General features: G+C 42.1%; 1 protein-coding gene across 1 annotated transcript in view; it reads right to left on the bottom strand.

Moving 5' to 3' along the window:
* Positions 1-25,579, bottom strand: part of LOC138246473 (IgGFc-binding protein-like) — a 292,884-nt gene that overhangs the window by 99,218 nt on the left and 168,087 nt on the right. Inside the window, exons 8-13 of the mRNA XM_069201110.1 lie at positions 21,963-22,561; positions 19,868-20,447; positions 16,795-16,994; positions 12,626-12,767; positions 9,592-9,920; positions 5,121-5,688 (exon numbers count right to left, since the gene is read on the bottom strand). Coding sequence (XP_069057211.1) covers positions 5,121-5,688; positions 9,592-9,920; positions 12,626-12,767; positions 16,795-16,994; positions 19,868-20,447; positions 21,963-22,561 — 2,418 coding nt within the window. The remainder of the gene's footprint in view (positions 1-5,120; positions 5,689-9,591; positions 9,921-12,625; positions 12,768-16,794; positions 16,995-19,867; positions 20,448-21,962; positions 22,562-25,579) is intronic.

Genomic DNA, 25,579 nt, shown 5'->3' with positions numbered 1-25,579 from the left:
CTATTTTTATTATTTCCCCCATAAATCATCACAGAATGTTCTCTTACCACCCAACTCTGAATCAGACCTATTACTTTGTTATTATACTAATGTAAGTTACATACATTGGACAAAATGTATTTTCCATGATCTATACAAGATATTTGAAATTAAACATTTAATTTAAATATAAAAAAAGAAAGTTTGAACTGAGTATATACGCAGGGTATACAATCAGTCCTCCTGAAACCGATCATCTTAATTTTGGAAACTAAAGTTTAGTATATTTTCTGCTCTCAGGTGAATTTCTTGTGGATTACCTCACATCATTGTCGTGGGCATTCATAGGTGTACTCACAAAGAATTCTATTGATAAGGGTTGGGATCTTGAAGTTCACTCATTACTGAATTGGAAGCCAATGTATTGATACTGAAACTATCATTTTGACAATCATTCAGCCTCAGCTGGCAGTCAAGTTCTGAATATTCTCTGTGGTCAACTTCAAGGTTTTATGAGACACATGACTAAATAAAAAGTTTTTGCAGTGTATCCAAAACGGAGACAGTGTCGTCATCAATATGGCTTGAATTCGTTCATAAGGTAGTCTCAGATTAAACTTTTAAGATTAGTCGCTGTGGGTTTTATCATTGTAATCACAGCCCCATAACTACTTTACAGAGATTTAGAATTGTTGGGACCTCTAGAATTACGTCGTAAAAATTATCTAAATTATGTGGCAACATTATCTAAAGTATGAGGCAGAATAAACAAATGCAACACTTTCTTTAGCGGTATTATCTTCATCCCTTTGAACTAGAAACAGCATTTTTATGAAATCTGCAAATTACGTGGCAAAGATTGTAAATCCATAATTATGTGCTAAAGGTTGAAGTCACAGAATCACTTAAAGCCATTGGCCCTCACCATTATCTATTGTTTTATCAACAATTAATTCGTGAAAGGTAAATATTTTAATTCCAATCATTGTCTGCTGTTAGCTGCAATTTGAAGAAAACAGCATTTTCAAACTAACTACTCAAAAAACCCATGTAAAATAAAAAATACATGAACTGTAACATGTGTATTATGGTTCCCTATAGTGAACTCACGGTTCTGGTGACATTTACAAACAACTCAGCCTTCCGGTATATGATATCAACAGCTCCCCTCATCAGCAATATTGGACCGTATTATACAGTTATCCATTATGCCCTCCCCATGCATAGTTTTCTCATCAATAATTTTACTGCAAAAGTGGCAGTGATATTATCAATGATGTCATTGAAGATATCATGAGTCATGTAATGTGGGGTAATTAGCAGTACATGGTGAGGGCGCAAATTATAGCTACCTTAGGGCATGAGTTATAGTTACTTGAAATAACTATAACAGCTGAATTTCTGTAGTTTTGTGTGTGTAAAACTGTGAAAAAGTCATCCTTTTGGCCCTGATCGTCCCCAAACCTTTTCACTGATACTGGTAGTTAGTGACTTTGACTGTGCCCTGGGCCCTCCTAACAAGTCCCAGGGCCAGTGCTGTGTGGTATATTCAAATTAGGCATAATTATAATTGGCTCTGACAACCTACCTATACGTCACTAGTATAAGGTAGGGCATGTAGGTTCAGGGTCCCCAGTGTAGTTAGGGCACCAATGAGTGCCCTGCAATGGACGCTGGTATAATTGTGGCAGCAGTACTGCCTTGCTGGCTGCTTTTACATTAAAGGTAACCCCAAACTCGACTTTGGAATTAAAAGTACTCACAAAGTTTGAAACGACCTTATTTTTACATATGTCAACCCTAAAGCCTGCCTTAGGTGCCCCAAAGATTGGGTGCAGGTTTAATATAAGCAGGGACTTCATAAAATACGTTTTATAAGCCCAGGTGAGGGAAAAGCCACATTTGTTTTTACCCATTGTAGTGGATTAGCTCGTAAGGGTAACTTGGGGAGGCTTTATTTAAAAATAATAAAGTCTCTTTTCTGCTAGAAAAGAGCTAAAACTGTCATGATTGGTATAAAAATATAAATGTTTGAATAAATCCAGCAACTTGCCAATGTTGGATTTAATATAACTAGTACAGAGAAAGAGTTTTAGAACTCTTTCAAAAAGTTGCCAAAATCAGCCCTATACTGCCATCTCCTGACTGGTCAGTCTCTGGCAGCATGAGCCAAGCTGCCTTAATATTGTGCCAAGTGACCTGGGATGAAACAAAGGAAGCATCTCATTGGTGGAGAACTGATGAAGCAGATGGCAGAGCAGGATGGGGGTAGAGTAGCCAAACTGGTTCTCAAAGGAGGGAAAGCCACTTGGGACAGAAACTGGACTTCCCCCATTTCGTGTTCCCCCAGCTAGATAGGAGTCCCAATAATTAGATTAGGAGAGGGGCTGGAAGGGGAGTGTTAGGGAAACTTAGCCACACTTGTGCGTTGGCTCAGCCAGATGTAATCTTCAAGGAGGTATTTTCTCCATGTTGGAGTTTTAAAGGATGTTGCTTTCCGGGATTTATTTCTGACACACTTCGCAGGAAGTGGTCATCTGAGAAGGTGGCACCCTGCATTCCATTTGTCAGGGGTGCCCCCGATTGCCAACCCAGAAGCAAGGATACATATGGCAGGGCTGCCCAGCAATTCAGGTTCCTGCTAGAAGAAAGTACTAGAGAAGAAGGACTGCCCTTCTGAACCCGTGGTCTGCACCTGAAGGACTGCACCCACAAGGCCTGCACCAGCTGCGCACTCTGGGCTTCACCACAAGAAGGACTTTGCCTCACTTCTGCAATTCCAGGAGTGGACATCTGTAAGCTACAGGGACAAAGGAGCTGACCAGAGTCCCCTGCATCAAGTCCTGCGCGTACCTCCTAGTACCCTTAGATTATTTCTTGAATTGTTGTTTTAAAAAAATTATATTTCCAACTATAGCGTCCCTGTAACCTTTGTTTTTTCAGTGAATTTTTAGGATTTTTAATGTTAAGTAGGATGTCCCTCACAATCCTTGTGTGTGGGAGGGGGGTTGGACGTAGGGCCTGGCATTGTGCTGGCTCCACTCAAACTTCCGGATCCTGCTCTGCCTCCTCCATGGAATTCCATTGTCCAAGTCAATGACCCTGCTACCTCATTACAGCTCTGCAGGCCGTTGTTCTGAAACTACCCTCCCCACCTACCCTGAACAGTTAGCTTGATGCCCCATCCACCTCCTCCCTACACTCTGTTGTCTGAGTCCATACACCAGCCCCCTCCATTTCGCTTGAGGTCTCTGTACACTCCTCCTGCCCTCTGCTTCCCAATTCTATGTCCCATCATTGCCCTTCTGTTAAGCTTCTGTGCTTAGCTTGCTGCCCCTACCCTCCTTTCCCTGCCCTCTGATCCCTCCTTGTTGCCTACCTTGTTCCATGGACCTGCCACTGCCCCTCCTATGTACTATGATTCTTCTGTCGAGCTGCCACTGCCCCTCCCACCTGCCCAGTATGGTCAGATGGCTGCTGTTTGTCCCTGCTACCTCTGACCTGCCTGTCTGAGTTCCATTCCCCGATCCCCTCCCTCCTGTCCTCCATGGTCCATTTTTCTGCCTGTCCCTTCAGTCCTCCATTCTCTGTTGTGCAGCAACTGCTCCTCCTGCCTGCCCTGCTTGGTGTGTTGTGGATCCCACTCTTGTCCCTGTCCTGTCCCTATCCCTCCCTTCTGTCCTCCTTGGTCCTTTTTGCATGCCCCTGCCCCCTCCCTCTTGTCCACCATAGCTGTTGTGCTGCCACAAACCTTCCCCGTGCCATGTATGGTCTTTTGTGCTACTACAGACCTCCCCACCTGCCCTGCATGGTCAGCTTGCTTCCCCTGGCTCCCTCCCACCTTCCCTCCATTGTCTGTGTCTATGCCATTATAGTCTCATTGTTCCCCTCAATGGTGTGTTGTGCTTCCTTTGCCCATCCCTTCTGCCCTCCATGGTCAGCTTGCTGCTCCTGCCACCTTGCCCCCTGCCCTCCATTTTCCATGCTCAGGCTCCTATCCCCTCCCTCCTGCCTTGTCTGGTCCATTGTCATGCCCCTGCCTTTGTCCCCTCCCTCCTGCTCTTCATGGTCCATTATGCTGCAACTTTCCCTTCTATCTGTCCGGTATGGTTAGCTTGCTGCCCTTGCCTCCTTCCCCTCTGCTCTCTGTTATCCATTTGCAGGGCCCTGTCACTTCCCTGTTGCTTTCCATGGAGGAGATTTTAGAAAGGAGACAGATAAAATAAAACCCTTTTGGGCTTAAAAACATTGGGAGTCTCCTGCTTGAAGCGGGTCTGTTGGCATGTATGGTTGTATTGCCAGTACCTTTTCCTTCTGCCCTCAATGGTGTGTTATCTTGCCACAGCCTCTCTTGCCTGTCTTGCCTGGCAGGTTTGTTGCCCCTGCCACCCTTTGCCCTGCCCCCCATCGTCCGTTGTGCTGCCACAGCCCCTCCCACCTGCCCAGCATAGTCAATTTGTTGCCTCTGCATCCTTCTCCGTGCCCTCAATTATCCGAGTCCGTGCCCCCGCTCTCTGCCTCCCCACAGTATTCTAATAAACAACAACTATGCTAACATTTTTTATTTATTAAAACATGTGGCATGCCTGACGTGATCTTTAATAATCAAAACCGTAATAACTACATCAATCAAAGTGAATATGTCCTTGTGTATTGTAACCTATACTCATATGCAAACTAAGTCTGAACTATAACTACCTACTGGCAACCTGTCTGGAAAGTTTTGGGATGTTCCGTGTTATTTGGTGTAGATGCGTTCAGTAGTTTTTGAGAACTTGAAGAAAACACAAATTTGTATATATAGGGACGCAAAGGATTCACAACCCCTCCCGATCTCGTGCTAAGATCTGTTTGGCTGTCAACACTTCAACAAGGAAGTGTTTGCATCCATGATGTGACTTGGTTTGAGTAGAGTGCATGTTTGTGCGTGGGTGTGTGTGTGTATGTGTGTGTGTTTGAAACTGTTGCACTAACCTATGTAATTCTATTGATTTTTCAGGGTAATTTGTGTAGTGATGACCTTAATATTTATGATGTCACTGCTACAGAGGTCTAAGTCCATATTTTCATAAATAAAAGAGGGTGGCATTCCCCAATTTCTGGCCTCATTTTCCACCTTTAGCATTAATAAATATACTCACAACATTTTGCAATTTTTCTCCATTCGTAAATATGCACGTTCTTTCTCTGGCAGGCATCAGTGTACGCGATCAGGGCATTGCACAAGATTTGCATGTAGCCATCATTCATGCACATGTCGTAGGCACAATTATCCATGTACACCGTGGGGTCTATCACTGCGTGGCACTCTCTGAAGGGGCCATCCACTAGCTTAGTGAGCAAGCCACAGACAGCATCATCCTTGTACTTCTGGATTGTGCCTGGGTTGCAGACCTTCCCATTACAGTTGTGACAACAGAGCTGGTCTCCATCATCCACCATCCAGCTTTTCCCAAAGTCAATAGGGCTGGGAGCGAGGTCCCCAGACGGAGTGGTGAAGTCATCGATGGGATCCTCATTGTAGTTTCCGCACAGACCACAAATGTTTTCAGAGTAGCTGCTCGACAGATAGACTTGTAAATAGTAGTTCCAGTCATAAATGACCCTCAGGGTGAAATCTGTCTGAAGGAACACAGAGGTCCCACTCTGATAAATCTGCAATTTGCCACCATTTAATGTAATAGGCAAAAGGGATTCCTGGTTGTTGACCTGCAAAGGAGCATTATAAGGTAACAGATTAAAGAGTCGATCAACAGATAATGATGCAGCTAAATTATATATAGATTTAAAGTTAGGTCACATACAATTTTGCATTTTCTATCTATGATACATAAATAACTTATAATGCTCAATAAAATGTTGTTTCAAGGTAACACACCAAGTAACATACAAATAACCCAATATCTGTCTAATGACTGAAACCCCCAAATTATGGAATAAACTGCATCCCACACTCAAAGCCAAACCAAGGCCCATATTTATACTTTTTTAGCGCCGCATTTGCGCCGCTTTTTGATGCGAAGCGGCGCAAACTTACAAAAATACAATTGTATTATGTAAGTTTGCGCCGCTTTTGCATAAAAAAATGACACAAATGCGGCGCTAAAAAAGTATAATTATGGGCCCAAGTGTTTTAACCTTTAAACATGCACATAAGGCCTGTTCCTGGTGGCTTTTTATAACTGATTTCAATCTGCTGACATTCACACCATTTTAGTGTCAGGAAACCTATTGGTGTACATGCACTTTACAAATAAAAAACGTGGATGCACATCCCATGTCATAATCATCTCAAACGATTGTACGACGAAACAACGACTTAAAAAACAACTACTGCCTTAACAACGAGGTCGGAACACCGACCTCGTTGCTACTACTAATGATTTTACCACGAATGCCTTAACAACGATATTTAGTTGTAAAGGCGTTTCTGAATCATTAGCAATAGGCACCATTCACCCTACATCCCTCACCCCAACCCCACCCCAAAACCTAAAACCCCCTAATCCCATACCCACTCCCCAAAACCAAAAATGCCCCACCCCCCCAACCCCACCCTAAAACCTAAAACCCCTTGACCCCCCACCCACTCCCCAAAAACGCCCCACCCCCCCAATCCCACCCCAAAACCTAAAACCCCTGACCCCCCACCCACTCCCCAAAACCAAAAACGCCCCACCCCAAAACATGAAACCCCCTGACCCCCCACCCACTCCCCAAAACCAAAAACGTCCCACCCCCCCAACCCCACCCCAAAACCTAAAACCCCCTGACCCCCCACCCACTCCCCAAAACCAAAAACGCCCCACCCCCAACCCCACCCTAAAACCTAAAACCCCCTGACCCCCCACCCACTCCCCAAAACCAAAAATGTCCCACCCCCCAACCCCACCCCAAAACCTAAAACCCCCTAACCCCCCACCCACTCCCCAAAACCAAAAACGCCCCACCCCCAAACTCCACCCCAAAACCTAAAACCCCCTGACCCCCCCACCCACTCCCCAAAACCAAAAACGCCCCACACCCCAAACCCCACCGCAAAACCTAAAACCCCCTGACCCCCCACCCCCTCCCCAAAACCTAAACCCACCACTTACCTTCGCCAACTCCCTTCTTTGTACCTTAACCACGCATGTTCGTTGTTCAGAACATACGTAGTTAAGGCACAAAAAAAACAGAGTCGTGGTTAAAAAAAGCGTTGTTGCGCTTTCGTTAACCACGACTTTCGGAAACAAAAAGTCATAAAAAAGGATGTTTCCCATCTCTAACTTAAGTGGTAGTTTGTTACCTAACCACCAAAGCAGCACATGTGAAAAGACAGCATTCTGCAATCTGGTACAACCTTTTTATCTCCATTTCTCAGTATACTCTGTAAGTCCACAGTGATAGACACTATTTATCAACATTCTGTGTTGTTCTTGCACCACACAGGTTGCTGCCTTCTGTTTCTCTGCCCCAGGAAGGCGTTCCATGGTCAAAGTGTGGGTGTTCCCACAAATCCACCCATTGATTCTGAAGCATTCCCAGATTTACCAATACTTATAGACCTGGGAATGCGCCAGAATGCTATGCCTCACCAGGGGAGGTGCAATGAGGAAAAATATGTTTATTTCCCTTAGTTGTTTCCTTTTTCTACATGTCTTGCATGCATCGAAGGATTGCATTTGTGCAGGACGGTGCCCCTCCCTGTACAAAAACAATCCTGCCTGTAATACAGCCACCTTTGCAGCATGGTGCAAGGGTTTACGTATTGGTGCTAGGCAACAATTTATCTGCCAGCGCAGGCAGAGAGCAGGAATTTGCGGTATAATGTTAAATACAGCATATTCCTGCCCTCCAACTTTCATACAGCGCAGGAAGGTGGCTTGCTGTGTTGCGTGAAATGTTGATAAATTTGTCCCTTAATACAGAAAACAGGGACATGCTAAAGCTTGAGGAAAAGTTTGCCCCTAGTCTCTGAATTGCATGTTTATCTGGGTAGTACGGCTGCCTTGTTTCACCGGTAAACTCTTTCTCAGAAGTATATATATATGCAAAATATACATATATACTTCTGAGAAAGAGTTTACCGGTGAAACAAGGCAGCCGTACTACCCAGGTAAAAGAAATGCAATTCAGAGACTATTATTACTATTTACTATATTTACTTCTTTTTAACAATTCATTCTATTGTTTTTAAAAAAGAAGACAAAATAAAGACTACAGTAAACAGACAGTGCAGTATGACCAGGCTGATGTGGGAAAAGAAAGCCAGAAATTATGCCATGCTGACGAGGACTACACCGGTTGTTAAAGGCCCTGCACCTGAGTCGTGGGCCTGAGCCGCGGGCTAGGACCTGTAGCGAGGTAGAGGGCCTTTAACAACTGGTATAGCCTGCAGTAAAAGGGCTATAAGGCTATTAGAACAATTCAACCCAATAAAGGTAGCACGTTCTAATTTAAAAAGAGAGAAACAGAAAGAAAAACATTGGATTGTTGGATCTCCTAGTTTATACCAGTCATTATAAACCTGGAACTATTCTATTGTTTTCAACGGAGTTCTCAACATTCTAATGTTCTAATTGCTACTCCTGGATCCACATCTTTGTACCTTGATGATATATAAATCATCACGGTACATAGATGTGGAATTAAGTGTAGTAAATCCATACTTACTTCATGCGTACCTTTATGGTATTTTGGTAGTTGATAATAAGGCTATTACATTTTTGAATTAAAATATTTAAAATAGTATTCTGTTCTATGCCTGCAAGTGGCCTTCAAAGTGTGGAAGCTAGTCTAAAAATGGATATCCTCACTCACTTGTGCCTAAAACATTTACGACAAGTGCAAACAAGATCAGAGACTACAGTCCATCAGGTCGCTACAGAAGGATGTTGAGTTAGCGCATGTGGTAATGTTCCTGATAAGCCCTGAGGAGCTTGTGAAATGTGGCAATAGAAAACAGACTGCTGTGTAGTGAGTTCAACAGCACCTGCATACAGTATTCCTGTTAACATACAATTCTGCAATTTTACTTGGAACGTTTTAGGCTCCAGTGTCACTCACAGCAAATAATTGCTCTTTTTGTTTGTTGCTGGCAACATTTAGGTGGACAGTGCTACTATTATCTACTGAGAGGGCAGGGTTCCTGTTAAACTGTAATACTGTGTGGTTCCCTCCATATCTCAGAATATGTGACTATCGGCATGTCGTCTGCCATGTTTTACAACCCAGAACAGTAGCATAACAAAGACCCCCACAGCCCCTGCGGGGCAGGGCGCTCTGAGTTTGAGGGAGCCTCTTCAGCACAGTACCCTAGCCTGAGGTCTCCTGAGTGAGTCTGGGGGGTAGGGGAGACTCCTTTAACTTTGCAGGGGGCCCCCTCAAGTTTTGTTACACGACTGGCATAGAAATTGAGTGGACAAAGACCCAAGAGTGTGGTAATTTCCACAAATCTCAGAATCCCATTTTGGATGCAAACTTCATGAATCAGGATTACCATGATAGGTGGAATGAGGCTGCGCTGAGTGGGCAGTCATCATTACTACCACTGGCTCCCAAAGCACACCAAATAACTTAATATGTATGTTCCCAAACCCCAGCACAATGATAATTTTCACAAACTCTTACCCTGACATGTCCATATTCATATCGAACCAGTGTGATGTTGAACCCGTACACCTGGACTGTCACAAAGCTGACATAGGAGACAGCTGTGGAGCCCCGATTTTCATTCTTAGCCATAATATTGAAAGCTGGCAGAGTGTCGTCCACACCGCAGGTTTTCGCCATGGTATAAGTGCAGGTACCCTGAAAGTCAAAGTTTCTTCCATCGAAGGTGTGGTAATGTGGGTCACCCCAGCCCCAACACACGGATTCTGTGTTTGGGACGCACACCGGGCTGCCATCTTGCATCTTGCAGGTCTCTTTCGTTCTACACTTTACTAGTTTGCAGGGATCTGAAAAAAGTCATTAAAGTAATTAAAACTTCACATGTAAATACATTTACTCTTAAGACACTGACATATTGTCAGATGTGCTCCACTTTGAAATGAAAATCAAATTGATGCCCCAAATATATGCACACTAGTCAAAGACAATTATGTGCGGGCATTTAAACTAAAAGTGCTTACTTTGCTTAAAATAATTAAATAAATATTTCGTTGTTTCGAAATTTGCATAAAATATAACAATATAGTTATTTGTTATTGTCTTATTAAGTCAACAAAATTGTGTTTCTTTTTTCCTTCTATTTTACTCTAGAATTTTACAAGTTGTTCAGTTGTATATGTGACCTCCTTTGGTGGTTTAAGCTACCCTTCTTACTTTTCATTACTCTTGACTCCATGTACTTTTCATTGTATGTGGACAACAATACACCTACAAAATTATTATATGTTTGTAAGAACCTATAAGTGACTACCCGGAAATGTGTATTTGCTGATTCATGTCGACTTTGAGATTTTGACTCCACTGGCCATATCAAGATGGACTATGGTGGTGCAGCTCCTGTTTTATGCGCCTGCAGTCTGTAAAGTGAATTAATTTCATCTGATATTTCTGTGAGTTAGTGCTTTATTTTTGGACAGCACAGCTCAGAAACAGCAACCTTACTCACTGTTTCTGTGCATGACTCTCTAAAAATTAGGCTCAAAGTCAAATATTGGGCGGAATAAATTAATTTTACGTCAAAAAGGAGCATAAAACAGGTGCTCATCTCTGCCTTGCTCCAGAAAAGTCCATCATTATATAGATCCAAGTTGACATATACAGCAATGGGCAAAATTGGGCCAGGAGAGCCACAGAGATGCTCAGTTTACAGGGGTGTTTAGACAAAATATTGAGTCTTAAACATCGGGACACATAAATATTGGAAATTAAATATTGTAACACACAAATATCATTGACAAGAACATAGTAATAAGTAAGTTATATCATTTTAAAGAACATTTATGTTTCTAATATTGCTTTCAGTGATATTGTCGTTAAAATATATTTTAATCAATTAATTTAATGTGTTTATATTGATATATTGCATGTATGTGTAACTGGTTTATATAAATGTTTTTTCGTTTTAAAAATATAGATTTTAATTGTAAATAATTTAGAATGTTTTATTTAATTATTATCAGTAATTTATAGTGTTGTAACAGGTTGTTGGGTTTGTGGGAGGATAGGATGGAAAGTTAGCTAGACAATATTTAACTCTTTAATCACTTTTATTGAATTATTTGATTGATATGTATTATGTAAATTATGTAATACTAATTTATTTTTATTTTGTGAATTTGGGAAATTTGTTTCCTGTAACATCATGAACTTGACAAATGTTGGTGAAGTTTAAAACAAATGCAGGTAAAAAACAGATAAGCTAAAATATTTTTCAGAAGAAAAAAACATCTTTGTGACCGCATTTACCTGCTAATTTGTTCAGGCAATCTTTGCCCACGTAGAACATTCAGATGGTTGCTTAGAAACTTTCAGAGATCATAAAGTCTTTTACTGGACTTAATTTTGATTTCAAGTGGGAATAACTTCCCATTTGAAGAAAAGAGTTAAATTAAGGTTACTCTTTCCTGTGATATTACGATATGCAAATGTTGCAGCCTTTGGGTCAGCATGGAAGGTCCTGGTTGTGGGTGCAACCTGTGGTGGTGGCTATGGAGGCACAGACAACCATAGTCGTCACGTTTTACTCAAAATGTTGTATTCTTTTTCGAAGTGTTTGAAGTTTTTTAAGTTGTGCTGTGAAAAAAACTTGCAAAACCACTTCTGAGAGAGAAGTATAGCAAATAATTTTGCAGGAAAATAGAGCTACCCAAAAAATGTTTGTGGTATGCTATTTGACACACCTTTCAATCTAGGCAAAATGTGACCATTCTCTTTAACCAATATAATTGATATCTTACATCCAGAAGGCACTTTCTATGCTTTGATCTTATTGTCATATGAAAGTAAACATGTTTGCAGCCTAATAACCACAGGGAGTGATAGTTTGAAAGTAAATGTTTTTACTAAGCACAGGACTGATATGAAAATTACTATATTACACTAAGGTCTCCATTTGGAGCTCCTCGGCACAGTTACTGTAATATAGAACATTGGAAAATTGCTTTGCCACATTATATTGCCAATGCATCTTTAAATTTCTCACACTTACCCCTTCTGATCATATGTTATGACTTAGAACCACTAAACAATATAAAACAATGCAAAAAGTCTGGAAAAATAAAACAAACACAGGTCTCATCTCAGACTCTACAGAGTACATATATTCACTTAAAAATGAAAAGTGCAGTTTTGGTTACGCATTAAATCCGAAGAGCACCTGAAATTCACAAGTTATGGTGAGGATGAGAATCCATAATTTGTCCACCAGCCCCATAAACCATGACTCGCACACCAAATACAACACTCCTGACGTCGCCTTTGATTAAACAAATGCAATTACAAATGTTGTAATCATCTTGCAGATATATGCGAAGAACAGCATACACTTACTATCTCAATCCACTCCCACAGCTGAAACCCAGAAATCCTTTTTCTCAGTTGCCGCCTATTCTGTCCTCTATCCTCATTAAAAAAAATACAACCTCTTCTAAGGCTACACTCTTTTGGAGAGTCTCAAAAAGTGTACGATAAGAAATCATGGTTTTCTGTTTACCTTTAGGAACACAAGACACCACTCCCTCTAGGACTGCACATTTTTCTTCACTGTTGCAGCTGTGAGGCTCACATGTTACACCTTTGGTTGGGCTACAGGTGCAGACCTCAGTGCAGTTTTCATTCAGGATCTTCTGGTAGGGCTGGGTGGTGAAATAAGTGGTTAGAGCTTTGAACAATACGTTATACTCAAACGGACAACAGTGCTGTGAGACTATATTCCTTTGCTGGTACAGATAACAAGGTTGTCTACTTTGTTCATTGGCTGGATCATCTGACAGTAAATGTAAAAAAAAAAAAATCCCTATTCTCCACCCCTAGAAGAAGAGGGGTTTCTCAACCCCTAACTACTGAGTATCTTAATAGCTTTTTTGGCGAATGTGTTATTGACAACAATTTGAAATTGAAAAGTCAATTTGTTTGTAAAGTTCCTTCCAATTTTAAATAAGAAGAAAAATACACTTTTACACATGGGGTTGAAAAAGTATTTACGCCCTTTTGTGGGCTGTTAACAAGAATATTTATTTAAAGTTACATTTCAATGATATTCAACACTTATAGAATCAGGCAACCAATAAGCCAAGTGTTTGTAATGAACAAATTTTAAATAAGAGTATTTGGACTATCGTCTGCATCAAGATCTCTATACCAAATACCTTTTGCGTGGGATTGCAGTGTTGGTAGGCCAATGTCCACAACCAGTGCTTTCGAGTTTCATTTTCCTTTCAGCTAAGTATTTTCATTTGAAGACCTATTTTGCTAATGACCATCACAACACAAATTCAAGATTTGATTATTACAGAACGCATGTCATTCTGCTGCCAGATGCCCTGTTACTTGGTATCCAACCTCTACTTTTTGTAAATAAGGGATTTGTTGTTAGAGGGGAACCCTGCCACACTAAAATGCCTGGGTATATGCTGACAGGCTTCATATACTTTGGGAATAGTTACATGCCCCGATGGTACATGCCTGACCCTCATTTTCTTGGTGACAGAGGGCTGATGTATGTCACTGAGTCTGCCCGCTGTGCTTAATTGACCCTAACGAACAGCAAATTTTCATAGAGCTCAGGGACTCAGAGGAGCAAGTCGGGTGGCGCTGAGATGACAAAAATGGGACACAGGGAGCTAATTGCACCGCAGAAGAACAGGATGGGAGAAGAATGCAGACTTAAGACAGCTGGTGATGTCAAAGGCTGAGGTACAGAGGAGGAAGAGTTGGGAATAAAGAGGAGGGCAAGGTAATGAAGCTGCCATATATCGGGGTGGCGGATGCATGAGGAGGGCACTTGCTTTTGAGCAGAAAAGAGATGACTTGGGCTTATGGGCATATAGATATTTTCAAGCTGTTGTACAGGGAGATGAAGTGTAAGGAAGGATCAAATGCAAAGGTGGGGGAGGTCGGCAAGCTCCTAATAGTGCCAACAAATATAGACAATTGAACTGTAACGTTCACAGTTTATGGCAGCAACATTTGTGAAAGGAGTAGTGTAGGATTATTCAAGTACCTGGAGTGATACAAATTGCCAGTACTAGCTTCGGATTGTTACCGTGGTTACACTATGATGAAGAATTTAGGTTGTGCAGGAGTGTGAACCCTGCAAAGTCATAGAACTGGAGAACAAACTGGCTGCAGTTCATGACACCCAAGTTAGCATTAGCAACATGACATATGGTCATCGGTCTACCGATTTCAGAACACCTGTTTCAATGGTGTCCTACGTGGAGTAGTAGGGATTGCAGGGAGAAAGGACCCATTTGGAGACTCTTTGAACTACAACAAAGCATGCTTTTGGTGCCTCTGTATAGCGCATGATTGTCTGGTGTTGTTTCAGCACGATGGGTTGATGGGGTGCACTATTTGGAGAAGGTGACAGAGGTAATATATGGCTGGTGGATGAGTCCAGGGTGGAGGAATGTGGGGAGGAGGCAGTACAAACAAGAGGTTAAGAGGAGACAAGCATCATGAAGAATTAGCGCCTTGCGGAATCGTATACAGGCTCGAAGTTATATTGGACGTAGTGAATATCAAAGAGGAAGGGTTGGGTATTTCAAGGGTGGTAAAGTGATAGTTTAATCAATGCTATCTCATTGTTTGAGAACTATTAGCAGCACAGCCACATTTTTGTACAATGTGAGCCCATCTGGCTCCCTAATAAAGTTACACTCTATTGCTTAAGAAGTGGGTCATGACAATTCCTACCCCAACCAGTCCTGGGCAGATGTGAGGGTACTGTCCACTCCATGCAAGGAGTCTTGGGAGAGGCAAGGATCTGAATACAATGATGTGCATGGCTGCCATGCTTGCCTGGTTAAATCTCCGAATGTGCAAGCCTCAGTTGCTCACTGCTACTATTGCCCTGACAGGGTGAAGGTGCTGGTGGCTGCAGTTTGGGAAGCAGGGAGGATTGTAGGAGTAAATGTTGTGGCTAAGAAGAACTGGTGTGAGGGCTCCAAGGAAGAATTTGGTTAACAAGGAAAATGAACTGTAGAAGGACGAAGGGGAGAGAGAGAATAAAACGTGAATTGGAAAGTTGGCCAGGTCTAGTAGCAGACAGGCGTGGTACACATTAGGGAGCATTAGAGAGAGATAGAAGGGTATATAGGCTGAAAGACAAGAAGTTAAACTGGAATTTGCAAATAATAAAGAGGAAGGTTTGGGGTATTTCAGTGGCAGGTATTATTTATGGGAAAGGGAGAGTTGTTCAGTGTTAGCGCTCTGATTAGGGCATGTTGGCATGTGCAGCATAGCCAGAGGTTTGTGCAATGTGACCATATCTTGCTCTCAAATTCACACCATAAGAATTGAGCCCATGTCAATTTGTCTCACAATGAGAGTTCAGAAAATTTAGAAATGCGACCCACTAGCTGGAGCTGCCATTCTCTGTATCCTTGGATGATTTGATTAAAGTTACCATGTGCTTACAGCAGAGCTGGACGAATCTGAACTCACAGTAGATTAAGGATATGATTTTGGGCTCTGAGCAAAGGTTCAAACTACCCCGAACCAATCATTAGAATGTCAAACGTGCAAAACCTATGACTATACTTTGAAGCATAAAGATGTGTGGGTAGGATCTCTAGTCTTGAGTCACAAATATTTAGCATGTAAAGCTGTAAATCACTTGTGTAGGGTGTTTGGAAGCAAATGTCTGATTTTTCTGGGATTCACCAAGATTCAGGAATAGTTGTGAGGCTGGCACATGTTCTCCTCATTTGCTCTGGTGGGTTACTGCGACTGCTGGGGGAGGCAACGGCACTACATTGTGTGAGGATTCAGGGGCTTTAGGTAGGCCAATGCAGTACCTGAGATCCAGGGGGGTCCAAGCATACAGCAAATGGATATCTGAGAGATCTAGGAACCTCAGGCCCCGTCAACAAGTTCTGCCAGGAGCCCCATCATTTTGTGCTACACCTCTATTTTCAGAAGATTGGAGATCAGGATCTGGCAGCCAGAGCAGGAGGGGACAATATATGTTAGAAAAGGTTTGAAGAGCTGTGTTCCATGTCTACAAAGGAGGAAAATACACATACATTTACCAAATCCCCTTCTTTGCTATTAAAAGCTGTGGAGATCAGAGACAGAATGAAAAACCTGGCCATACACTCACCTGCACTACAGCAATACAGTAAGATGACAGAGGAGTCACGTTTTTTTTCAGGCATTCCTGTCCTCCATGATTGATGTCCGTAGCCTATTCACTGTTGCATCACTGAGATACTTAACGGATAGTATACAGTCATCAGAGTCTGAGAGCTCATCAAACAGTGTTTCTGACTTTTAATGCTAGAATTAAATGTCACCTCTGAATTAATGAGCTGCGTTCACAGAGTTAACTTCAGGATCAAGTAGTAGGACCCATTCATGCCTCTCCTTTCAGAAGATCACTAATGAGTACTGCCCACTTGGTGTACTATGGCTCTGGCCTTCACTAGCTCTAAGCATGTATAGAGTGGTGAGTCACATTCACATCAAATGGTAGCCAAAACTCCATGATAATATACATATATTGCACTCGCTTGAAAGAAGAATACTGAGGTAAAGGTAAAAGTAAGATAAAATAGATGACTCATTTTACTCAGCTATTTTAGCACTATTTTACCTACAATTAGTTTAGCAGTCAAAGGCCCATCTTTAAGTTTTGGTTTTGCTGGAGTTTAGAATTACCTTATAGTATTTTCCATCTTCAAAGCAGCCGCACTCATCCATGGGCACACATTTGAGGCCATCAAAGTAGAATCCATCATCACACTCGCAGCCTTCAGCACAGGTAGTTGGGCAGGTAGAGGTGTCTGAGATTTGTGCGCAACTTGTGGTGCAGGCATCTGCACAAATCTCATAGTGACCATTAGCTGGACAGTCCAGGGCTTAAGGAAAGGAAAGATATGGTCAATTTATCAAATGTTAAGTCCAATACTAATAGATACGGTGTAAGATTAATGTTATTTTTCATAACCTGTGCACCTGCTTTCACACAATATTACTCAACCCTACACTTTTACTAGTATAAATTGAGCTGTCTCGACTGCTACCACTTTAGAGTAGTAAATGTAGCAACAGAAATGAGGTGTGGCTGTTTGTATTTTGCCTCCTTCCTCAGGTTGGATCTGGGCTTGGACAAGAATGGAATGAATTCCAAAAGGAAGCTATACCCCAACAGAGGCTGGGTAAACCATACAGTTACTCCTGGGGCTGTTTTATTCACACACAACCGAGTTTTCATCCTTGGGACAAAATTAGATGAATTAAACTTTACCATAAACTAAAGTGATAGGAGTTTCTCATACCAGTGATTAACGAAAATAAATGCGCATGGATCTTAGAGTCTGTGACCTCAGTTGTCAAGGGCTACGTCCTCAATTCACAGTTACGTGTGATTTCAAATAATATGTCTTTTTATGAGAGCCACAGTTTTTCAAGATGGAACATATTTCTACATGTATGATGATGACACTTATTTGATCAGTATGGCACAACATCCCTAAACCCAACCTATGGATCCACCACAGAATATAGATATCATATCTGCTGTGCCCTGGTGGATGTTGGTGGACTTTTGGATATTTTTCCTGTCTAAGGCATGTTTTGGAACTAGCCCTTGGGCCTTACACAGTAATTTATTTTTTTAAGTAATAGTGTTGATGTGATTCTTCAATAGCGCAATTAAGCTTTAAAAAATATCCATTAACCTAACATAGGGCAAGACTACTGATTATCTCATGAAAATGTATGTCTGTTGAACACATTCTGTTGGTACCTAGTCATGCGGTGCTTGCACTTGGAAATACCTTGTGACAAGGCCACCTGAAGTGATCCAAAATTCCTCTTGCTGTTGAGTTGCCAGCAAGTACTCTGCAATTCGTGTTGTGCATCCCTGTCTTTAAGATGCTGATGAGATGGCTGTACACAACTCTTGCCTTAGAATGAACCTTCTTTTTCCAGTTTCAGTCCTGCTTGTGTCTCTATCACTCAACTAACTATATGAGTCTGCGAGGAGAGTTAGTAATTGTGCGATGCAAGGAAAATCTTCTGGCTAAGGGGAGGGAAAAATTAAAAGGAAGGATTCTAAGTTAATTATGATGCAAGCTTTCATCAGGTATTTAGACATTCTCTAAGAAAGGCCAAGTGATGTAAGTTTAACATATAACAAGTGGACGGACTAGGTGATCTCTATCTGCCAGCACTTTATTTGCATCTCCTTCCTGCGCTTCTGCCTTTCTTCTTAGAAGTCGGTGTGTGTTCACTGAATCTCACTCCTACCCTTTCACGGTAAGATGGCAGGCTGGCTCCTACGACTAGAAGTGATCCTTTGGGCGCCCTAGAGACATGCATGTATGTATTACTTTCACTTGGTCACCAGATACCACTTTTGTGTTTGTCTACTTCCTGCTATCACAATAAAAGATACTGCACAGATCTTGTGTCAAAAAGATACCCTGAAGGCAAGTCCACAACTCTCAACCAACACCGCAGTCTGACATCTGCTGCACCCCGAGACATATTTCTGAACCGATCTCAATTCGTGTCAATTCCAAATCTAATATGTCACATAGAAATCAAGTATGATATTGGCGACCTCTTCGCTGCCATCTGCTGCTGGTGACGAAGATGAATACCCAATGTGTACTTCTGCCCCTGCTTACTTTGCGTGTGATACGTCCATGGAGGCATTACATCACTTAGACCGCGCTCCCCTAACTGGAACAACTGCACCGTCAGGTTAACCAGCTGAGGTAGATGTTTCAGATCGAGGCAGAAATCTTCATCAAATCCACCACGTGTGTGCTAATCGCCTCGTCTGAGCACACATGAGTTCATTGATTGCCTACTGGCTACCAGCACCGGGGTTGACAAATACAGGTCAGCTAGATCTTCATTTTCCAGCACACATCGATTCAAAGCTCAAACTCTTGAAATACAAGTTGCAAAAAAACTGGATGGGATTCTAGTAGCATGCAAGGGACTGTCTAACTTAAGAGAGGGGGGCTGCAACATTTCTCCCAGTTTACTTCAGTGTTATCACTTCCTGTTTCTTGATCTTTACTGTTGTGTGATTGGTGTATCAGAACATGCTTTTGGGTTAGGTCAAAGCGTGTCTACGGTTAGGGGTGGGCAAAGTCTTGTGCAGGTTCCTATCATTGGCCCACATGTAATTCTCAGTGTTTCTTGCTTTGTTATGTTAATGCCCTATTTTAGTTTTATTCTGCAGACTGGTAATAGAATCCCACAATTGCTAGTTGACACTGAAATGTGAGTGACTTTTGCTCGTAAATTAATTTTAATGCAGTTTTCCTCAGCAATTTGGTTCTGAATTAATGTATTTTTTTCTTGAAATTGCCCGAAGGGGAACAAGTGACAGATTTAATGTGAAAACCCAAATGCTGAACCTTTTTTTAACTATGGTTAAGCATCCTATCATTTGTGAACATCATGAGAAATTCAAGATACAAACTTCACACCTTTGCTTACTCCTGCCTATGAGATTCTCAATAGAACATGTTTGCCTGTGTATTTTGGGTGTGGGCAATGTGATAGCTCAACCAGAGCTCACTCAGAACTGCTGTCCTCCCCAATGACACCTGCTATGTACAGAACTAGGAAGTCAAATAATGGGCAGAGTTTGCTGTAGCTTAAAGAAAATCTTCTTTTAAGTTAGAACAAATTGTATACAACAGTATTTTCAATTATTTTACTTACTCCTGTCTTTATGTGACAATGTGTCAAATTTAAAGTGACTTACGACAGAAAGAGTTGCTCCTCCAAGCGTTGATGGTGATTCCTTCTGTCTGGCATGCAGTCACATAGGCCTGGATGCTATGGCACAGGATGTGACTGTCTCCATTCCCTGCACATAGGTCATAGACACAGTTGTCAAAGAAAGCCTTGGGGTTGATCTTGGAGTAGCAGGCCTTGAATGGTCCATCATCTGCAGTGAATATACCGCACTGATCCTCCTTCTGGTAGCCTTTCATCTTGTTCTCATCGCACGGTGGGCAGGGTGATCCAGAACCACCACAACCCTCCCCACAGGTGACTCCAGCCACGGGAACCTTCCACCCACTGCCAAATGACGTGGCATCCTTAGCCTTCTGCATGTCAGGGAGGAGGAATTCATCTGTCTTGTCTCCATTATAGTTGCCGCACAAACCACACATTGCAGCCTTGTAGGTTGCTGGCACAGTGACTGTGGCATGGTAGACCAGGTCATAACCCACTTTAAGTCCAAAGTCTGTCTTCACAAGGAAATTGACACCGTACTTAAGGGCTCTGACCTTCCCGTGTTCTAAGTTGATAGGAAGGTTATGGTACAAGCCATTTACCTGGGAAAGAAATGTTTTCAAACAGGCATTAATTTCACAGAGAATATAATTTTAAATCAAATTATTATCTTTCCAGAACATCTTTTTCATGTTTTTACTGCACAATACACGTATTTATTTCTACAACTATTATAATGAAGGTTGACTTTAGATGTGGAATATGTCCTCGCCATCACTTGACCATACAATTCTCCTAGCAATCAAACACTGGCAGCATGATGGAAAGTAGAACATCCACAAGGTATACTGCTCATTAGTCATTTCCCCATTATAGTGCCTTCATGCTGGCCACCTATCTCCTGATCCAGGAGCTCTAATAAAGGGTACTACAGCATTACCCTACACAATGCGTCAAAGCTTCCAGAATCACTTATGGCATACTCTAAATATAAGTAGATCACAGCAGCCAGCCTGACCTGGTTAATTGCATCAGATGGGGAAACGCCTGAGGTTTAATATCACAAGAGCTGTGATAAAGGTGCAAACCATGCGCGAGAAGGAGCAAGCATAGCTGAAGTTAGTGAACAAGTCTTAAAGTACGAATTCCCAATACACAAGCAAAGGGCCTCATTCACAAAGGTAAAGATTGTGGAAGTTTACTATTTTTTGGTATTCACAAACTATGAGTTCAACTTTAATAATAGTGATTTTATGAGTGTGAAGACTCCGTACTCGTGGCTTAGACTCTGCACATCAAAAAACAGGCCTATCTTATGTTTTTATGGGTGGGGATCTCCATCCCGACTACAGAGTCTCCGCAGTCGTAAATTTTAAATTAGTAAAATTTAAGCTGTAGTTTGTGAATGCCAAAAAAATAGTAAACTTACATATACATGAATCAGGCCAGGTATTTTTTATTTGATCTTTCGTGGGATAAATTCTAAATCAATTTTCTTGCGTGATTATTTCATCCACGGCGTATGACAAAAAATCTCCCATTCTGGTGGTCCTAAGGTTTGCTCACCACCAAAAGCCTGTTGGTGTATGCAGCGAGCAAAGTCAAATATTACAGTTTGGGGAAAATAGGCACAGTGACTCCCAGAAGGGAAGAAGATGATAAACTGAGTTTGAATGTATAAGTAATGACTTCCTTATCACTGTCCCAAGAGAAGGAAATGTTGGGTAGGGGAGGAGACACAGACCTTTAAAAGTCATTATAGATCGGAGATGTTTTACCTTTTCCTCCTGAACGTACTGTGAGAAGTCACACCCATAAAGGTTAAAAGTGTATGTTCCACAGCTTGGGGAAAAGATGGGAGGATGACTTCCCTCCTACTCTAGACCTGTTTAACCTGAGCTCCCGGAGGAGGTTATTTGCCACTGACTACAAAGTAGGCATGGATGCATAGTTGATAAATTTAAGTTGTAGGAATAGGGGGGGGTCTAATTTTTTTTTCGAGAAGAAAAGTAATAAATAATGGTGAGTCTTAAAATGGTACAAAGTCAGAAGATAAAAGCTAAGTCCAGAAAGGAGAAAAAGTAAGAATCAAGGGGTCTGTTTTGGTTCTTGCTTACCTTGATCACTCCTGTCTTACCCTTCTCCAGAATGAGGGTATAACCGTAAACTTCCACTGCTACCAGCTTTGTGGTGGCCACTCTCCCATTACCCCACTTTTCATTCTCCACGCTGACGGCAAAGGGTGTCAAAGTGATATTGTCTGTAGAGCAGGTTTTGGCCATGGTGTATGTGCAGGTGCCTTGGAAGTCAAAGTTGACTCCATCAAATGACCGATAGTGAGGGTCACCAGAGGCACAACACATGGCAGAGCCAGCCGGCTCACACTTCTGGATACCATCCACCACCTTGCACTCTTCGTTAGGGCCACAGGTGAAGGCCTTGCACTCAACAATTCCACCATCTTTGCAGGTGCATTGCTGACTGCATTGGGCAGTGGGAAGGAATACCTCTCCAGACTTGTAGTAAACACCATTGTAGGAACAGCCACAGTCAGAGATCCGAATGCATTGGTCACCATTGAGCAGGAAGCCCTCATCACAGGCGCACCCTTCTTTGCAAGTGGACGTGCAACCAGCAGGAGTAGACAAGCCGTGACAAGTGGCAGCACAGTCACTGGCGCACACCTCGTAGTGACTGTTTTCTTGACAGATGGGACCTGCAAGATGAATGAATGATTTCATGCAAAACATAACAAGTAATGAATATTATAAAAACACAGAATACAAAATGGTAAACATTTATCTGAAGTCTTGATGATACTTTGAAATGTTAAATAAAATGGCAAGGGATGTTATCGAATACATTTAATTGTAGTCAAATTATATGGGATATTTGGAGTTACATATGGGGCCCGAGATGTCAGCATCATCAGTATGTTGGTTGAACAGGAATGAATGAGCAATCTGAAACCTTGCTTGGAGTAGTCCATTGAGATATAGGGATATTTAATGCTGGTAAGGCAGGCATCGGATATTTTGTTATAGACTACAATGGCACTTCATTATTATTCAATTTTAGAACTGAGTTCATTATCATTTTTTTAAGTTATAATATCCCAAATCAAGCGTCAGCTGAATTTTCAATTGACGGATCAATTGACAAATAATATTGAATTATCAATGAAACTGCCTTGATTGCTTAATGGTCATGGAAGTAGATACATTCAGATTATTGATTCTCTAACGTTGATTCTATTGTTTCTCTTACACATAGGCACAATCAAGTGTCCTTTGTGTACTATATATAGTCCCATTAGCCATACTGAATCTTCTGCGGCTGATACAGATCTGCTCCTAAGGCACCCTGATAAATAATTTTCCCATACTGAAGGCTAGATACAATCCTGACATTACTTATGTGTAGGTTCAGACTGATGGACAGGAATATTCTGCAGAGCACTCTTATTTGCAGGAGCTCACCACCACAGAGGCATTGGTTTCTATTGTCAGCCTGGAAACTGGAAACAGAGGTGTTCACTAGCTTGGTTGAAATGAGTCTGGAACTCTGGCTGGCTATATCATTGATGTCTTAACAGAGTCTCTGGAGAAGTCAGTAGGCTCTTCCATTTAGCCAGATTCAGTTATGTTTGTGGCACCAGCACATTAGGGACATATGACAGGTAAGAAGTGCAGACTCATACATTATCCTGAACACCAGCATTCTCTCCCTGGATAACCCAAATAATACTTATCTGAGCAGGTTCAAGGTTTCAATGTCTTTTGGTGTTGCTATGTTTGCCATAAGTGGCCAAGGTATGCCCAGACGTGGGTCCTTAGCTGGCTGTGCCATTGGATTCAAGGTAGCCTGACTGATGAGGGGTGATATCCCTAAATCGGTCCCTGGATGCTTGTTTGCGATCCAGGGAGGACCTGGCCTTGCAGTTCGGGCTACACTGTTCCCACAAGGAGCAGGGTCAAAACTGATTTGCATATGGCTAGGTCCAAGTCGGGATGGCATTGTGAGCAAAAGAAGGATCGATTTAATACAAATCTGTGACTAAGTGTGAGTGTTTTAATGTTTCAGCACTCCGTTCATCATCTTTTTGTGTTTCAATGTCATGCACCAGCGCTCAAAGCAGAAAGAAGCAGCAGGAGTCCAAATGGGAACTGCACAGGAAGCAAGGTAAGAATCAAACAGTCTGAGGAGTTCTACTAAGTCAGAGAATAAGTTTAAGAATGAGCAAGAGTGAGAATCAATGGAACTGAATGGCTAAGTGAAAGTGAGTAAGACTGAGCCAGAGTGAGACTGAGTTCATGAGATGAAGAATAAGTGAGACTAAATGAGTCTGAGTCAGAGTGAGATTGAGTGAGTCAGAATGAGTAAGAATGAGTAATACTGAGTGAGAAAGATTAACATTGAGTGACTCAGAATGAGTGGGTGAGAGTGAGAGTGAGTGAACTGGAATGAGTGTGACTGAGTGAATCAGGGAAAATTAGTGAGTCAGAATGAGAATAAGTAGATCAAAGTGAAGCTGAGTGAAACTGAGTGAGATTAAGTGAGAATGAATAGGTCAAAGTGAGATTGAGTGAGCCAGAATGAGTGAGGATGAGTGGGACTGAGTGAGGCTGAGTAAGTCAGAGTCAGGCTGAGTAAATCAGAATGAGTGGGAATGAGTGAGACTAAGTGAGAATGCGTGAGACTGAGTGAGTCAGAGTGAAAATTAGTGACATTGCATAGCTCAGTGGGACTGAGACTGAGTGAGTCAGAGTACATAAAAGTGAGTGCAAGTGCAAATGAAAGTAAATGAATGAGAGTAAGTGAGAATGAGAGCGAGAGAAAGACCTAGTGCAAGCAAGTGTAAGAAAATCTCCCAAAAGTCAGTGTCGCTCACTGGAGTTCGAAGGATTATACCCCATCACTTTTAAAGATCACTGTACGTTAATGCTGAAGAAGCTATGTTCCCTTGTCCTACCTGTAGGAACAGTTGCTGGGGTGTCCAAAAGAGTGGAGAACCTGCTCTGACCCAGAAGAAAAGCACATGCCCATCTTATAAAGACCAGAGTGAAGGTTAACCGGGTAATGAAACCCTTGCCAGGTGCTTGAACAAGGATTTACGTAAAAAGAACAGATGATGGACAGAATACTGAACAATGTAAACATTCACCCCCCAGTCACAAACATCTGGGTTTAATTCATCTGTTTTTTGCCCACCACTCCACCCAGTCTGGACCCGGCATATACAAATCAGTCTTGACCCTGTTCCTCATAGGAACAGTCCAGCCTGAACTACCAAGCCAGGTCCTCCCTGGACCCGAAACAAGCATCCTGGGACCAGTTTCGGGTATCACCCCTTATCAGCCAGGCTAGTTTGTATCCAGTGGGGCGGTGAGCACTGGACCCACGTCTGGGTATACCATTCCCACTTATAGAGACAAAAGTAGAAAGAACAGATGATGGACAGAATTCTGAACAATACAAACATTCACCCTGTCACAAAGATCTGGGTTCATTTCTTCATTTTTTCACCCCCCCCCCCAGCCAAGTTTGGAACCAGCCATATGGAAATCAGTATTGACCCTGTACCCCAGGGAAACAGTCCAGCCAGAACTGCCAGGCACAGTGGGCAAAAAAGCGATAGATTAAACCCAGATCTTTGTGACTGGGGGTGAATGTTTGCATTGTTCAGCATTCAGTGCCATGAACTGTTCTTTTTGCTTTTGAACTAGGATTTACA

The sequence above is a fragment of the Pleurodeles waltl genome, chromosome 7, assembly GCF_031143425.1.
Source record: "Pleurodeles waltl isolate 20211129_DDA chromosome 7, aPleWal1.hap1.20221129, whole genome shotgun sequence".
Taxonomy (NCBI): Eukaryota; Metazoa; Chordata; class Amphibia; order Caudata; family Salamandridae; genus Pleurodeles; species Pleurodeles waltl.
The sequence above is the reverse complement of the archived record's forward strand: the minus strand, read 5'-3'. Positions and strand labels throughout refer to the sequence as shown.